Here is an 18,326-nt window from a genome sequence, read left to right as displayed (position 1 = left end):
TAGCCTCCTTGCAGATTGAGCACCATTCGGGTAGATCTCAAGCTAGATGTTTGAGATAAACTGAATATCCTATCAGCATGTCAATCAGTGATGGTCTTATCGCACCAACAAAGCTTTTGGCGACCACATGATTGCTGGGCATAAAGTGGTATTCCTTGGTAAACACACTTTGGAGTTTGTTGATCTTCTATCCTAATAATGTGTCCGTACTAAGAAAACCACCAAAACCAAACCAGGCCTGATGGAGGTGGGTTCAGTTTAAAATATGCTCATTTCTAATCTTGTCCTGCCACTTAATGTGGAGCAGCTGACAAAGATGATGAGAATCAAAAACATCAATCCAGTGCTCTTTAGCCTTTCTCGGTGCCCACGTTTCACTGTTTTACAACAGAGTTGGTATATTTGTAGTTCTACAGATCCTCATCTTTCTGGCAAGCTTGAAGTCATGCTGTACCACAGAGGCCGGTGAAAGGCCCGAAACATGCTATACAAGTGTCCACATATTTTGAGCATTCTCCAGCAAAGTCTATGGTGCTACCCAAGATTTTGATCTTTGCTATCTATTTGTTGTCCTATCTGGACAGGTTATTAATACTGAGCTTGTTGTAATTTGGACCTAGAGGCTGCTTGATGGTAATGGCCAGGGACTTAGATTTATCTGGCGTAATAACCAGACCTAATGCGTGCTGTTTCTTGCCCAACCGATCCACCCATTAACTGCAGTGATTCACCAAACTGAGCAGTAGTAGGGGATATTATTGACTGCTTTTATAAAACACTAAAATCTTGTATTTGTGTTCAGGAAATACATGGTCTCACCTCATGAGTCTGAAAGTGTTTAGGAAAATAGCTGTTTTGTGTTGGGATTGGGCAAGATGTAAATAATGACGGGAGAAGCTTTTTGGGATCCAGGCATATGTATTGTGACGTCTATTCAACATTACTCCAGAGATTCAAAATGTTTAGTGAAAAGCTAGACTGCATGCTAATGCAAGGAACGCTGTGTGTGCTGCAGCTACCTCAGAGCTGTATACTTGTAGATACCTCGATTTCAGTAAAGCGTTTGATGCGGTACCGCATGAGGAATTATTGGTTAAATTGGAAAAGATGGGGATCAATATGAAAATCCAGAGGTGGATAAAGAACTGGTTAAAGGGGAGACTGCAGCGGGTCATACTGAAAGGTGAACTGTCAGGTTGGAGGGAGGTTACCAGTGGAGTTCCTCAAGGTTCGGTTTTGGGTCCGATTTTATTTAATCTATTCATTACTGACTTCAGAACAAATGTAGGAGTGGGCTGATAAAGTTTGCGGATGACACAAAGTTGGGAGGTATTGCCAATTCGGAGAAGGATCGGGATATCCTGCAGGGAGATTTGGATGACCTTGTAAACTGGAGTAATAGTAATAAGATGAAATTTAATAGTGAGAAGTGTAAGGTTATGCATTTAGGGATGACTAACAAGAATTTTAGTTATAAGCTGGGGACGCATCAGTTGGAAGTAACGGAAGAGGAGAAGGACCTCGGAGTCCTGGTTGATCGCAGGGTGAGTGAGTCGGCAATGTGACGTGGCCGTGAAAAAAGCTAATGCAGTCTTGGGATGCATTAGGCGAGGTATTTCTAGTAGGGATAAGGAAGTGCTGGTTCCGTTATACAAGGCACTGGTGAGACCTCATTTGGAGTACTGTGTGCAGTTCTGGTCTCCCATGTTTAAAAAGGATGAAATCAAACTGGAACGGGTACAAAGAAGGGCCACTAGGATGATCCGAGGAATGGAAAATCTGTCGTATGAAAGAAGACTCAAGGAGCTCGGTTTGTTTACCTTAACCAAAAGAAGGCTGAGGGGGGATATGATTGCTCTCTTTAAATATATCGGAGGGATAAATACCAGGGAGGGAGAGGAATTCTTTCAGCTTAGTACTAATGTGGACACGATAACAAATGGATATAAACTGGCTGTCGGGAAGTTTAGGCTTGACATTAGATGAAGGTTTCTAACCATCAGAGGGATGAAGTTTTGGAACAGCCTTCCAAGGGAAACAGTGGGGGCAAAAGACCTCTCTGGCTTTAAGATTAAGCTTGATAAGTTTATGGAGGGGATGGTTTGATGGGGAAAAAGTGATTTTAGTCAATAGGTCAATAACGTGCCTTCGCTGGTAATTAGTAACAATGGTCAATGATGGGATATTAAAAGTTGCTACAGAGAACTTTTTCCAGAGGGTCTGGCTAGAGAATCTTGCCCGCATGCTCAGGGTTCAGCTGATCGCCATATTTGGGGTCGGGAAGGAATTTTCCTCCAGGGTAGATTGGCAGAGGCCCTGGAGGTTTTTCGCCTTTCTCCACAGCATGGGGCAGGAGTCGCTTGCTGGAGGATTCTCAGCAATTTGAAGTCGTTAAATCATGATTTGGGGACTTCAACAGCTGAGTCAAGGGAGAGAATTATTCCAGGAGTGGGTGGGTCAGCTTTTGTGGCCCGCATCATGCGGGAGGTCAGACTAGATGATCATAATGGTCCCTTCTGACCTTAAGAGTCTGAGTCTATTGAATCTTTAATACAGCATTTTTTGAGTTCCAGTTGGTATGTTAATATGAATATTAATATGCATATATGATATACACAATCAACTATAATTAACATTGGTGTTAATATTCAGTACAAGGTATTATTGTTTTGGTCATTTTTAGGAGTCTGTTTTACAGTAAAACTATTTTTCAGCAGTACATTTTTCTTAATTTTTGTTTTTAAATAGTAATAGACCAAGTGAAATTCTGAAAGAGGAGTTATGGTTTAACAATTTTGTTTGATGTTTGTAATCCATAAATAAATGATTAACTTTATGGCTGGCTTGGAGTCAGAGAGACTACTATTGCATTGTAAAAAGAGATTGAAAGGAGCATTGGCGAGTTAGTGATTTGTATGTAATTGAGTTTGTCTTACTCACTGAAGACTTTCAGCAGAAAGTTTTGTCTTTTGAACCCATGTTTCTGTATCTAGTATGACCAGTCTCACCTGCTTTAATCTCATCTTGGAATTGAGTTAATTATGTTCCTCAGTTTTTAAAGGCTTTTTTTTTTTTTTTTTTAAATAAGAATTGAGTTCTCGGCCTTATGGCTAAGATCAAGTGTAGAGATATAGATAGCAGTGGCAGTATCATAGCCAATGAGGTTAATCTGAGGTGTGATTATTGCTAGTGGAAAAACTCCCACACCCCAATCTGGATCTATGTTGGTTATGTGGTATGTATGTACCCCGTGAACCTTGTAACCGATACTTGCAATCCCCCATAACCCAAGCCCGACCCCAGATGTACAGTACCTTCCCTCTTAACTTGTGTAAATTTGATTTCAAACATTAACTTTAATAAAATTTTTAAATTTGTTCAGAAATATATTCTGTTTTTCCACTATTAGAACACACAGGGCCACTTGGCACTAGGGAATATGCAAGTCCCATCTACCTGGCTGTATTTTTGAAGCTTTTCCTGGTGCTACTCAAGCAATCAGTCAAACATCTACAGTTCTGTAGGTGTACTTTCTCTAACAGACATGTAGCAAGGGTCGAAGATACAGGGTTAGTGCTAGAATTGGGAAATGGCATTGCTGACAACCATAGGTTTATACTGTATGAGCAGGTTAAACTGTGATGGAAGTAATAAATATTATCTATTCATGCAAGGTTCACTTGTCTGTCATTAATCTTGGTATCTTTTTGCAGAAGTAATTATTAGTAACATGAGCATCTATAATAACTCCTTAAAAGTGACAAGGTGTGAACATGTGGCTTCCAAGTAACACTACACGGGTGGTGGTTGCAAGTAAAAGTAGTGCTCATTATAGACACATAAACTGATTTCTTAAAAATTATAAATCTTTTCTCACCCCTCCCATTTATTGACAGTTGGCTGTTTTTGTGTCACAAACACTTAAACATATTTATTTTTTTCCCCACAGCAATGAGAGGTAATATGTTTTTGAAAAAAATTAACAGTCAAAAATTTGTCATTAAAAGTGTTCAGAGCAATTTAACTCTACTATTCTCCTACATAGGTATTGGGGAGCCCTCTCAGTTGTTGTAGGAACCTTAATTCTGCCAGTTGTGCCATTATCTACTCTCCATCAGTATGTCCCAGTGATTGAACTCTGTACAACAGTTAGTCTGTCCTGAAGTATTGTCTTGAAATGTCCATATTTTAGAGCTTGACATGGAAACATAGCACCATATTTCTATAGGTCTATAATGTTATGACAAAGAAAAGCTCTATAAAACTATATAGTAGTGGATTCGCGGGTTGCTTACATATTCTGTTTTTAGGCAGTCATTTTAAAAATTTGAAATTGCTACAAACTTAAGTGCCTTTTAGGGAAAAACGTTTGGTAGAAGTGTTTAATGTTCATTCTTTCAAAAGCTGTTTAAAAAAAGGGGGGGGGGGGCATTTTATAACTCATTAAAGCAATGTTCTTTGTGTGTGGTTAGGACAGAAATTCAGAGCCTGATGCAACAAAGCTTCTCTTTGCCAGCAGTGTTAGAGGGGGAAGATCAGTTAAACCTATCACTGCCACTGTTTGTGCATGCTTCTTTTTGCCAAGCTAGCTGATACTCTCTATTTGGAAATGTGGCTGTGGCACGTAACCAAGCTTATTTATCACTGTATCAGTGTATTCTTTTCTTTTTGCTGGACACTTTCATTAGTTCTGCACAGAATTATCATTTGGATAGAAAGATGAGACATTAAAAAAAAAAAGAGAGAGAGAGAGAATTAGACCACAGCTATTCATGGTCATTCAAATCTGTAGGCCCTAATCCAAATCTTATTTTAGTCTGTTTTCATACAGCTTTTATGTTTCTGCCACATTTGTCATGTGTATTCTGCTAAGGCGCATGTCTTTCCTTATTGGCAAACCAGGGTCCTTTATTTAATTTTTCTTGGAAAGAGTTTTGGTTTTTATTAATCTTCAGTACACATTTTCTCTTGTAATTCAGACTTTATTTTAAATCAGAATGGAAGGATCAATTTTCTGTAGTTACATGTTTCCAGGGTGTTAGAACAATAATACTGATTTTTTTTTTTTTTTATCAAATCCTAAATCTTTTATCACCGGTGAAATCTGAATTTAACTCTCATTATAAAAGTAGTTCCACAAATCAGCTAGACGTATTCTCTACTTCCTAATAAAGGACTGTGTTGTCTCTTATATGGCTTTCTTCAGCATGACGCTATTATTGCAGTCCCTCATTTGCTGGTAAACCATGTGACTGGGAAGAACTGTTGCTTAAATACACTGTTCTGTCGACATGTAAGTGGATTACAGTTCTGTCTTCTCCTACTAATTAAAGTAGTCTTGGGCCTCTCTTATGGAGCAATATTTTGTTATCTAAATGAGACCATTAGGAAGTTCTCTTCCTAGTAAATGCTAGCTGTACTGGGATGGTCTTGGAGAAGACTTCTACGCACAAATGTGTGTGGTGACAACTCAGTAGAAATTCTTATTTTTGCTGAGCAGTGCACATGGTTGGTTTTGGGTTTTTTTTTTTTCATTAGATTAACAATATTTAATAGATCTGAACAACTGATTCTGAGTTTCTTTTTTGGGGGGAGGGGTAATAATGGCTTTCTGATTTGTGAACTGGATAGGAATGTATAGTTGTGATCAAAATGGAGAGTTTCATAAAAGGAAATGTCTTATCACAATATCTCAAGATACCACAGTCCACTGCTTGCTTTTCTGTTATGTGAAGTGGGCTTGCTAGTTTAATTTTGCAGGCAAGATTTTGTTTCCAGACACACATTCTGATGACAAAAAACAAGAGTCTGGACATGACAAATACGTTTTCAAAGGAGAAAATGAAAATGTGGGTAGAATTTAGCTCATGACCATATATTGGTAACAATCTGCTGTAAAAAGTTTAACCACTTGTATGAAAACACATTTATCAGGATTGTGCAATCAATCCAAAAACATTGTTCACAGAATTTGTTGGTTCTTGTGATAGATTTGTGGTGTGATGCCTCAGCACCACAGTCTGAGATGGGTGCTGTGTTAGTCTTGACTTATAACTTTTTTTCTTCTTTGTGGGTTCGGTTTCGGTTTGAATTTATAAAAACTTGCTTTAAAACAAATCTTTTCTACTATGAAATAAATACTGTTGCTTTACTGTACCTTTTTAATTTGCCTCTTGTTTTTTTCATCGCATTGAAGAAGCTGGAGTCCATAATATACTTGGTAATGAATTATATTTTAGTAATGCTTTAAATGCAAATAGATTCCCATTACTGACTATGTTCCATACTAATATAGCTTCACAGTATATTAATGTACTCTGAGAGGTTAGATTATCCTATGACTAAGCTGTACAAGGTACCACTTTCATGTCTCTTTGTATGAAACTGCTGTGACTAGATACATGTATATGTGATCCTCATAACATGCACATGATGTTCTCTACTCCACACTCATAACAAAACCTATAGCCAACTGTGTTCAAAGCTGCTTTTCCAACTTTGTAACTTTTTCCAAAGTTACAACTTCCAAAGCAGTTTAAGGTTTTTGATGTGATAAAGTTGCCCTTCTGGAACAAGTTTATCCATATTTAAAATAGTTTACAGACTACAATAGTCCAGTTCCTCTCAAAAATCATCTTAAGAATTAGTAGACCAATGGCTCCGTTATTGTGGTTGTAAAAACATATTTTTCTTAACTGGCTGTATTAAGCCACAGATGGACAGCTCTAGCAAATGTACATGTAACCTATACCTAGGGTGTGGCTGCTATCTTCTCCCTTTTCTCCTCTGGGGTATGGATTCTGGGTTCTCCTATGGTGGCGCCCGATGCCTCCTCCCAAAGAAACCCCTCCTGGTGCAGAGAACACAGAGGGATTGTCCCTGGGGAAAATATTCAACACCCAATCTCATATAGAGGCGTGTCAGAGCACAATAAAATACCTATTACAACTTCCAGAGAAATAAAAGAGTAACCGGGGCTTTATTAGGTTTGGGGAAATTCAGGGTAGGATGCAATGGATAAAGGGATTAGAATAATAAAAGACAAAATAAACAATACATAAACTCTACCCCTCCCAACATTTACAGCCAATACATACCATCCTGCTCCCTCCCAGCACCAGCCTAGGCATATGATGAGTTTAGGCTCAGTCTTCGATAGCTGGTGCAGCACTGAAATCGGTGGTAGATTTAATATCAAAATAAACAAGGGTGTTTTAACAAAGTTTCCACACCAAAGATGGTGAGATCGTCCTTTTGGCTTTTTGGTCTGGATTCCAATGTGCAATTAGGCTGGCTCTTGGTAGCCTGACCTTGAGTCTCTCCTCAACCTCCTGGGTTTCTAGTCTTTTCTGGGATGACACTGTTCACTGTCCCAAAAGGACTCCGTCTTCCCTTGGGAAGCAATGTGGAGGGAGAAGGGTTGTTCCTGGTTGTGTAGCTCTTGTTCCTGCTACATTCCAAACACAGCCAACTGAAAGTAAACTCAGCCCCTTTTTTCTGAGTCCTGGCTCATGATTGGTCCTAGTAGTGTTCCTAGCCAGTTCTACCTCTGCCCTGGAGCCTGGGAAACAGAGTCCTGAACCACTGTCATCATTACTACTCTAGTTTGGGATGAGTCCCTTAGAGGCTCAGTGTGGTTGTGACGTTGTGCAGTCTATATGGTTTTATAAAAACTTGATAATAAGTCAATATAATGTAACTGAGCTGGTTTTAGAGAAAATACGGTAATAAGTGAATGTAACGTAACTGGGATATGCTTCATGCAAAAGGTCTCTTGTAAAGTATCATTACAAAGCTTATAATCTACTGAGTATGATCATCTGATTTGTATAAATGTACCACTCTTGTATCTAAAACTAGAAATATAAAATGTAACTCTGAGGGCCTATTGTAATTGTGTAAAGTGTGGACCATTAATGATGGTTTGGAATCTTGATGACTCCCATTGTCTGCAGATGGCTGTATTTACCTGTGAGTCTTCCTGTATGTGTGTGTGCTGGCAAGTGAGTAATGAAGTCTTGCAGTGACATGTGATCATGTCACCTGAACTGGAATCCATCTTTAACCTGGTGCTTTTCCAGTGAGGGGGGGTGGAAACCCAGAGAGACAAAGAGTTCCCGCCTTATGCAAAAGATATATAAAGGGGGGAAGAGAAGAGAGAGGGAGAGGAGCCATCATGAAGAATCCCCTAGCTACCACCTGAGCTGCAACAAGAGCTGTACCAGGGGAAAGGATTGTGCCCAGGCCTGGAAGATGTCCAGTCTGAGAAAAACTTACTGAAGCATCTCTGAGGGTGAGATTATCTGTATTTAGTTTGATTAGGCATAGATTTGCGCATTTTATTTTATTTTGCTTGGTGACTTACTTTGTTCTGTCTGTTACTACTTTGAACCACTTAAATCCTACTGTCTGTATTTAATAAAATCACTTTTTATTTAGTAATTTACTCAGAGTATGTATTAATACCTGGGGGAGCAAACAACTGTGCATATCTCTCTATCAGTGTTATAGAGGGCGAACAATTTATGAGTTTGCCCTGCATAAGCTTTATGCAGGGTAAAACGGATTTATCTGGGTTTAGACCCCATTGGGAGTTGGGCATCTGAGTGCTAAAGACAAGCACGCTACTGCGAGCTGTTTTCAGGTAAACTTGCAGCTTTGGGACAAGTGATTCAGACCCTGGGTCTGCGTCTGGAGCCAGATGGGAGTGTCTGGCTCAGCAAGACAGGGTGCTGGAGTCCTGAGCTGGCAGGGAAAACAGAAGCAGGGGTAGTCTTTGCACATCGGGTGGCAGCTCCCAAGGGGGTTTCTGTGATCGAACCCGTCACAGTGGTATTTCAGGAGTACCTCCTCCAAAGGGGTTACATACATAAATAATAATTTTAGTTTTATCTTGAAGTAGAACTTGCTGTTCATTTTGAATTACTCTTTACTTGGTTGGGCCAATCAAACAAGTATCAACTTAATTCAGAGTAAAATGTAAGTTGTCATATGATAGTTGGTGTCCATAATATGATTGTTGTTTTATCCTTATATTTGCTAAATACACATCACGGATGCTTTTTTCTTAAGGACAATATAGATACACCATATCAGTTTATCATATTAAAAAGTATTTTTCTATCCCTATATAAGGTATACTTCTACTGTAGTTGTATGCAAAAACTTTAATGAAATAACTATTAATGCTTGCTTTTTTTTCTTTTTTAAAGCATCTAACAGGAGAGGACCCTGTTTACTCCACATTTTCGTTACTATATTTTGCTTCTTGTAATGAATTGCAGTTTGTCTGTTTATCCTTTCTAGTTGGAAGATGGGGAAGAAGAGCAGAGTGAAAACTCAGAAGTCAGGTACAGGAGCTACAGCAACAGTTTCTCCAAAAGAAATGTTGAATCTAATTAGCGAATTATTACAGAGTAAGTTTAATTTTCTATACATCTTTGTAGAAAGCAGGAGAGGGGATAGGATGAGTTAAAAAAAGACCTGTTTCCCCTTTTAATACTGTATTGCATTAGTTAAGTTTCATGGAAGTGTCACCTTGAGATTCCAATCTCTTATCTACAGCTATACCAAAATTTCAGTTTGACTTTGTATATATCAGATATATAATATTTTGTGCAGTTTGAAGTTTTACTAATATGCCTGCACATTTAAAATGGATCAGATCAAAAACCCTACTTAAGCTTACTTGGCAAAGCATCTTTGTTTAAAATATCTTACTGAATTGTAAACATAGAGGATTATACCGTTCTGATTAACAAATGGAAAATATTTTGAATTAAAGTATAACTTGTGGTATCAGAGCAGTATGGTTACCTGTTGGAGAAACAATGCAACTTGAAATAATTGCATTCTTCATTGATATGTTCAGCCTTTTAAAGAGAACTTTAATTGTATCCTTTATTTATGAACCTTCTCCATCATTCAGTTGTGGTGCTTGGCACTACAAATAGCCCTAAGCTCCCATCGAAGGATTTTGAGCTCACCCAATGACTTCCATTGGATAGGCTTTGTTTATGCTAAGTACTCCTGGGGGAATTCTGCACCACTGCACAATGTAGAATTTTGCAGAAATTAACATGCGCGCAGAATTTCCTTTCCCCCACAGAAATGGGATGCAGTGCTGCTAGCCACCACTAGGAGCCGATGGACCCAGCAGACCCCAGCTTGCCCGTAGAAGACACTGCCGGGGGGATGGGGAGGGAGTTAGAGGGTTCCTGGCAGCTGTAGTTCCCAGCATGTCCTGAGGGAAGGAGAGGTCGGCGTGCAGGAAACTCCGTGCAAGCCTGGGACTCAAGCTCTTTCTCCCTTTTGGATCATGTGTGTGGGCCACGGTTGGGCTCTGGGGGAGAGGGGAGTGAGTGGACTCCGGGGGGAGGGGTTTCTGGTATCTGGGGGGGAGGGGGGGGCTGTGGCTGGGCTCTGGGGGTGGAGGGCAAGGGAGCAGCGAAACAACTGGATTGTTATAGCGGTTTCTTTAACTCTCTACTCCTGGGGGAATTTGTGTGTCTGTATTGTTACAGACATACTTGCTGACAGGTATTTTGAAATAATTACCAAAATAATTGAAACTGGTGTGATTATGTAGTTGTTTTAATAAATAAAATTTGCAGAATTTTGCAGGATCTTATGATATTATGCACAGGATTTTTAATTTTTTGGCTCAGAATGCCCCCAGGAGTAACTAAGAAAGTCAGTTTCACTTTTGCTACTGATGGTATATAGGCTAGTGTAGAAAGAGCTCAGTGTGTTTATCATCGTTATGAAAGACAGCTGGTTTTCATGACATGGCAGTACAGCATCTGATTCCTGTCCACAGTCGCTCTCATTGGTAGTGACACTGCAGCTGCGCCATTGTTGAAAAACAGGTCCTGATTTTCCTATTGTTAGATGCACTCAAATGCTATACCAAGAAAATTAGGATTTGTAGCCACCATTGTTCAGAGTGGTAAGACAATGAAGTGGTAATACCATTTGAGTCCTACACTATAGCTTGCTTTTGCACTTTCTACTCTACACATTCATTACTATCACAGGTGAATTGTGTATCCTGATTTTTTCCAAGCAGAGACAAGGCCCTAATGCCTACTTTTTTTTTTGGCTATGCTTTGATACTTCAAACCTGAAGGTCTAGTGTTCTAATCAGGTTGAAAAAGATAGTTTTTGCTTGTATAAACTTAAGTGTGCATTTCAGTCGCATCCAGAATTGGGTAAATGGCACAATGACTTTACGTAGTGTTGCTGGGATGGTTGTTGATATAGTCCAAAGCAAGAAAATTATTGTTAAATCTCTCTCCCTTCCCCGACCCACATAGTATTTCACAGCATTGTATTAACGTAATTAGGACAATAGTAATAGTAAGTTTATCTTTCACCTGACCCAAGTATTGTTGCTGTTATCTATTTTTGTTATAAGGATCTTCTCCATTTTGAAGAAACCTTCTGGTGATGGTTCTGTCCCTTTAGTTTTTATTCTTTTTTGTAATTTTTTTAGGTATTGGATCTTTTTTATTTCTTAGAGAATAGACAAATGGATCAAAGTGGCATATTTTGAGGCAAGTAATATGAGAAATGGAAAGCTCTACTACATGCATTTCAAAGAATAGGAAACTTATAGTGTTTACACAATACGTGTTTTGTCCACTATTGTATCTAGTGAAGGACATTTGGTAGTAAGGTCCAATTAAAGTTAGCATAAAAGTAAGGCCTTTCTCAAGATGATAAAAGGACTAAACTGTATTAAAATGTTCTTATTTTGATATTTTTGGCTTCCAGAATGCAGCAGCCCAACCCCTGGTCCTGGAAAGGAATGGGAAGAATATGTACAGATTCGAGCTCTTGTTGAGAAAATCCGCAAAAAACAAAAAGGTAATAGAAAAACAGCAAAATTTAGAGCAACTTGTGTATCATGGAGTAGCATATCAGTGAGATCTATACCAAACTACTGTACAGGTGCACGGAAAATCATTCAAATACAGGAGATATTGCTAGTGAAAAGTAACATATTGACAAACTTCATAAAGACAGGAAGTTGAAGTCAAAATGACCTCTGTAAGTAAGTCTTTTTGCTTCTTGCTTAGGCACTTCTTAAGTGCTGGTACAGTGTTTTGTTTAACTTAAGTGTCTCTTTGGATTAAGACAGAAGTTCAGACATTGCTAGGAAGGAAGGAATTAAAAAAAAAAAAAAAAAAGAAAGAAAGAAATAATTCCCTGGACAACATGCTAATGGCAGAATAAGTGTCTTTGTATGACAACAGAAATAATGTCAGTTTGTGACTGGAATTCTATTTCAAAATGACACGAAACTATTGTGTGGGATATTGTAGTAGCTGTTCTCATCTGACATAATCACATAGCTAAACCTATGGTTTTAGCTCACCCTGAGAGAAGGTTTGAATTGCAGGGTAGACAAGATTTGGGTGGGCTATTAATTTGCCTCAGCAGGTTTTGGCTTTTCCCATTTAATATATGGTCTAGAATTAATTTTCTGTTGTGGTATAATCATCGTCTTACCCGAGCCCTGGGATATAGTTTTATGCACTGACCTGTAAATAGCTTTTTTTCACTTTTTAAACTTAATATCTGAGATTTATGTATGAACGCTGTCTAAAAATAGCCTTATTATGAAGTTAATTCTTAGTTAATAAAAGTTCTACAAAAGGGACAAACAAAATTTGATTGAGATGAGCTATTTGTGATTAATAAATTAATAAATAAAAATACTTCCATCTAAGAATGCAATAGCAAGTTACAGAGGAATTATCCCTATTTATAAACAGGGAAGCTTTGGCATCAGAAAGTTGTGGTTTTCCTAATGTCTCAGTAAGGCAGTAGTCAGTTTGGGAATAGAGCTCAACCAGGACTTGTGATTCCCAACCCCATTGTCTGACAACTAGACCATGGTAGCTCTGCAAGAGTTAAAATTTTGAGTTGATCATACTGAATGTGTTATACCATATTCTAATTTGAAATGTGTTCCCAGACATGACAGACTGCGTTTAACAGTGATTTTTCATAAATTGAATTTTAACTTTATAAACAGCAATATTCACTTGATCATCAACCTATTTTCTGTTGTGTTTATAATAAAAAAATCAAATGGGAAAAAAAGTCCTTAAAAATCTGTTTTAATTTAATTTGGGACTACAAACCATATTATGCACTAATCATAACTGTAAGGATATTTCATGACATTACTACTGGGTAGAGTTTAAATTGCTTGAATGCATTAACTGTGCATTTCCGTACCTTAACAAGTTTGGATGTGTTTGAAGGTTAACCTTTACTCTGAATTTCCTGGTGATTGTTTTGAGATAATTGAAACATTCTTCTAATATGTTTTACCTTAAATCACTGATCTGTACTCAACTTTAATTCTATATTAATTTAGTTTTTATCTGGGAATATACTATTAAAATGTTTTATTCAAGTTTAGTATAAATAACCCGTTCTTTTTATGGTGGTCATCGCTGTACCTCTTAGCATTCAGTAGGTATTTTACTTGTCATTCATTTTACGAGAACTACAAGAATAGATACTGATTAATGCATAAAAACCTCACATTGGTAAAAGTAGCTTAGGCTTTTAAACATCACCTCCTGACAACAGGCATATCAAAGATTAAACTGATACTGTTTGAGTGACTTCATCGTGTATTTGGATCGGGATGAACTTGAATTATGTTTCTTCCCTCTCTGACTGCTGTTGTTTTCTGGTGTTAGGTCCCATTGTCTAGTATTATCAAAAAGAAGAACAGGAGTACTTGTGGCACCTTAGAGACTAACAAATTTATTAGAGCATAAGCTTTCGTGGACTACAGCCCACTTCTTCGGATGCATATAGAATGGAACATATAATGAGGAGATATATATACACACATACAGAGAGCATAAACAGGTGGGAGTTGTCTTACTAACTCTGAGAGGCCAATTAATTAAGAGAAAAAAAAAAAAACTTTTGAAGTGATAATCAAGCTAGCCGAGTACAGACAGTGTGATAAGAAGTGTGAGAGTACTTACAAGGGGAGATAGTCAACGTTTGTAATGGCTCAGCCATTCCCAGTCCCTCTAATAAATTTGTTAGTCTCTAAGGTGCCACAAGTACTCCTGTTCTTCTTTTTGCGGATACAGACTAACACGGCTGTTACTCTGAAACTTGTCTAGTATTATGTAATAGATACCCTGCCTTATATCCTACCACAATGCATATATACAATAGCAGAGTTAAAGCTATTCACTGAGTTTCTTGACTTCTGCTCATTTAAACTTGTGTGGTCTAGTAGCGAAACGGATGCTTGGGTGGGTTGCGAATGGGTTGAGAATGGGGGAATCAGAGTTTGAATATTTTACATTGTGTACTTTTTCATTGAAAAATACAGAACCTTTTAACCATAATACTATTGCACAAATTTATTATGTACATGTAATATTATGGATAAATAAGTATTACGTGCATCCAAAATATTGTTTGTTTGAAGGCGCTTCATAGTTATTTTACAGAGGATTTTCTGTCTCTGTAAAAAGTACAGAAAAATAACAAAAAAGGCTGGAAATTGCTTACCGTGAGCATTTTGAACTTGTTTTCAAGAGTAAATGATCATAAGAATAAATGTGCAAATTAGCACATATCTGAAATGTATACATTCTACACTAGTGTTATGTAGATCAGTTGATCAGAGATATTGAACTAAAATAACCCTGTTTTTTAGAACATTTTCATTGTGATCATCTTGGGATTGGATTAGGCAGGAAATAGATACCAGGTGGAGGCAAGAGGTGTGACCAAGCTAATTGCTGGCTCCCCAGTAGCCAATGTCTAGTGCCTATGAAGGCTAAAATGGCCTGGTCCCAGAGGTAAATGAGACCTAGGGTTTTGCTGATGTACCCTGTAGCAGAAGGTGAGACCTGAAGTCTTCACAAACCGAGGATCCCCTTTGGTACCCTCTTACCCACCCAGGGGAGGGTGAGAGGATTCAGAAGAGAGCTGAATCCTAAGGCTAGCCTGAGGAGGATCTAGCCCAAGTTGCTGGTTATATGTTGCGGAGCCCTGTAACTCTGCACTGGACCCAATTAAATGCCTGGTATTAAGAAATGACGGGGAAGTAGCTGGGCAGACTGCTGCATCCCTACCCACTGTAAAGTTGGAACCTTCTACTTAAATCCATCTCTTGGTCTGTCCGCATTCACTTGTGTATCCTGATCAATGCAGTTATCATCAACACTTAGCATTGGAGTGACTTTACTCTCAGCTCATTTAAATGAAAAAAGGAAAAGAGAATTTTCATACATATTCTTTCACAGACTAGTTTGATTTGCCATTTCGAAGGTGCCTGGTAAGCAAATGTGGCAATGTTTAGGTTGACTAAAATTGGATATGACTGTAGAACATTACTGAGTTACTTTTAACAAAGACCAGTTCTGATCCAACCACTTCAAAGGATAGCTGTGGGATAGTTAGGAGTTTTTCATTAACATGTGGTTTATATTGACCCTCTGTGGCCTGTTAAATCCTCTCATTTCTGTGTTTTTATAAATTGTGCATATAGGTTTGTCTGTTATCTTTGATGGAAAAAGAGAAGACTACTTTCCTGAACTAATGAAATGGGCCACTGAAAATGGAGCATCCACAGAGGGTTTTGAATTAGCAAATTTTGAAGAAGAGGGCTTTGGTTTGAAAGCAACAAGAGAGATAAAGGTGAACGTATGAACATTTGATCGTATTAGAAAATCATGTCTGTAAATGTATTGAAAATGTGACAGCAGGACATTGAAACCATTCTTTTCTCTCTCTACAATGTAGAGTTCACTTTACTGGAACTACTGTTATAAATATATTGTAAACTATATATATATGAGAAAATTTACAATAGACATTTAGTATTGTTCTTTAACATTGGGCAGTTGTTTGATGGGTTGTGTAAAAGCGTTAATTATGAATCCTTAGTTGGGTTATTTATTCTGCCCAAACCATTTAGCTAACCATTCCTTGTGTCTTTATGCCTCATTCTACATACTCCCCTCTGCTACTCCCTGCCTACCCCCAGGGTACCAGGTTTTCACTAATTTTTTCAAATTCCTTCCTAAAATACACATTTTTAATTGCATCAGTTTGCCAAACCAAATATTAATATTTATTTGAAGGTGAATTTAAATAAACACTGATTTGTTTTAAATCCATCTTTTGGTCACCTTGTACAGTATATATCAAAATTGTATTTTTCTCATTCTTAGTTTGCAAGCCCATTGGGGTAAAGGTTATCTCTCCTGTATGTTTCCCAACTGTAAAATTCGGATAATAACGCTCTATTATCTTGCAGTGGAAACAATCGTTAATGTGCATGAGACACTCAGATACTATGCTGAAAAATGCCATAGCAAGGACACCAAGGAAATGAATATTTCCATATTCATTACCGGATTTAGATGGTGTATAGTTAATAAAGCAAGGGCAACTAATTGAATGATGAGGATAAAATATTGAAGAGTTTCCTCCATCCCATGCCCTAAAAGAGACAAGGGTCCTGTGATCACATACTATTTTTCATGTAATTAGAGACGGCATCATAACACATACACATGGGGGGAAGAATTAAGGTGGTGCAGGCATCTTAATTTTGGGTACTTCCTAAGTATTGAGTGCTTGACTTTGTAACCTAGATAAATTCATGTTAACATTATGTTGTTAAGGTAATATTTATACATGATGTTTTAAATCAAGTAGTGGCTCGACCTATGTGCTTTAAGTCATAATGTAATGTAATATCGTAATGTAAGAAGTTCTCATAGCATTTAAGTTTACTTGGTAGTAGATGGGTGAGGAGTCTTGGTGCAAAATAACTTTAGGATTTAAAAAAGACAGGAAAACCTTTAAGTTTCTTAATTTTCTTACATGTATATTTGAGATATTTTAGAGAAACAGGTTTTTTGTTATATTTCATGTGAAACAGTAACTACATTTCTGAACTTTCTTGTTTTTTTTTTTAATTTTGTTTTTGTTTCCCCCCCCTCTAGGCAGAAGAGTTGTTTCTTTGGGTTCCTAGAAAGTTGCTGATGACCGTTGAATCAGCTAAAAATTCAGTGTTAGGTAAGAGCAGTTTTTGAGGTTCCTTATAAATATGTGCAAAGAGAAGAGTTTCTTTGATACAGCATTACAAATTGACTTGGGAATGGAATAGCGGTCTAAACATCAGGTTTTCAGTATCTAGAATCTTGAAGTATCAATGACCAGAATTTAATTTCCCTCTTCCATTCCTCCCTCTGCCGCCCTCTCCTCTTTTCCCATCTCCCTCCCTGCCCCATGCACCAGGTATCTGCCTGGCTGCCATTCTCACCTCAGAGGGTGGATGCATTTCAGTAGTGATGGAATTCCTGATGTGTTTCGGTAGTTTCTAATGCATGTGGAGATGAAATGTGCTATAAATGTAGATAGTCAGCTGCTTATGTTTTGATATCTTAATTTGGATTAATCTTTTTTTAACCATACAAAAATGTATCCTAATGTCATAAAGATACCACATAGATGTATGACAGGCACTCAAGATAACCATCTCCTATCTCAGGCACTTCTGTACACTGGTGACCCCAGACACTTTTATGGTACAATACGCATGCACAGTTTTTAATTATATTAATTTAAAATAAATTCAGTATAACTATTTTCAAGGCAATTAGTTCAGCCATTTACTAATCTTTATGGTTAATTCAGGGTCCTTGTATTCTCAAGACCGAATTCTCCAGGCAATGGGCAATATCACATTGGCATTCCATCTTCTTTGTGAACGAGCCAATCCTAGCTCTTTCTGGCTGCCATACATCCAAACTCTCCCCAGTGAATATGATACCCCTCTATATTTTGAAGAAGATGAAGTGCAGTATCTTCAGTCAACTCAGGCCATACATGATGTCTTCAGCCAATATAAAAATACAGCTAGACAGTATGCCTATTTCTACAAAGTCATTCAGGTAAGCAGCTTAATTGTAATGTATGGAATATATTGCACTTATGGGCTTTTGAGAGAAAAGGGGTAAAACAATGACATTATATGATTTAAAAAAAATTATTGCTGTTAGAAAAACTGAAAATATGAGTCATTACATATAACTTCTCACTTATGTTTGTCTACTGCTGAGATGTCATATTTTAATAGGTTTGTTAAAATGTAACAGAATTTACAGGAAACAAAGTGAAAGTCATTTTAATTAAAGTAGGAGAAACTTAATTCTATAAGTGTCTTTTATTTATATCATATATGCACTGCTCTGTAATAGGTTTTCTTTAGTGTAATATAGGTTTTTTGATTTTTTTTTAAATACAACTCTGTCCATCCA

General features: G+C 37.6%; 1 protein-coding gene across 1 annotated transcript in view; it reads left to right on the top strand.

The window, feature by feature from the left end:
• SETD3 (SET domain containing 3, actin histidine methyltransferase) overlaps positions 1 to 18,326 on the top strand; it is a 75,820-nt gene that overhangs the window by 10,669 nt on the left and 46,825 nt on the right. The window contains exons 2-6 of the mRNA XM_054025938.1: positions 9,307 to 9,416; positions 11,776 to 11,868; positions 15,545 to 15,693; positions 17,010 to 17,082; positions 17,704 to 17,960. Of these exons, the coding sequence (XP_053881913.1) occupies positions 9,314 to 9,416; positions 11,776 to 11,868; positions 15,545 to 15,693; positions 17,010 to 17,082; positions 17,704 to 17,960 (675 nt within the window). The 5' untranslated portion in view covers positions 9,307 to 9,313. The remainder of the gene's footprint in view (positions 1 to 9,306; positions 9,417 to 11,775; positions 11,869 to 15,544; positions 15,694 to 17,009; positions 17,083 to 17,703; positions 17,961 to 18,326) is intronic.

Source organism: Malaclemys terrapin, chromosome 4, assembly GCF_027887155.1.
Source record: "Malaclemys terrapin pileata isolate rMalTer1 chromosome 4, rMalTer1.hap1, whole genome shotgun sequence".
Taxonomy (NCBI): Eukaryota; Metazoa; Chordata; order Testudines; family Emydidae; genus Malaclemys; species Malaclemys terrapin.
Note: the sequence above shows the minus strand (reverse complement) of the source record. Positions and strands in the feature narration are given on the sequence as shown.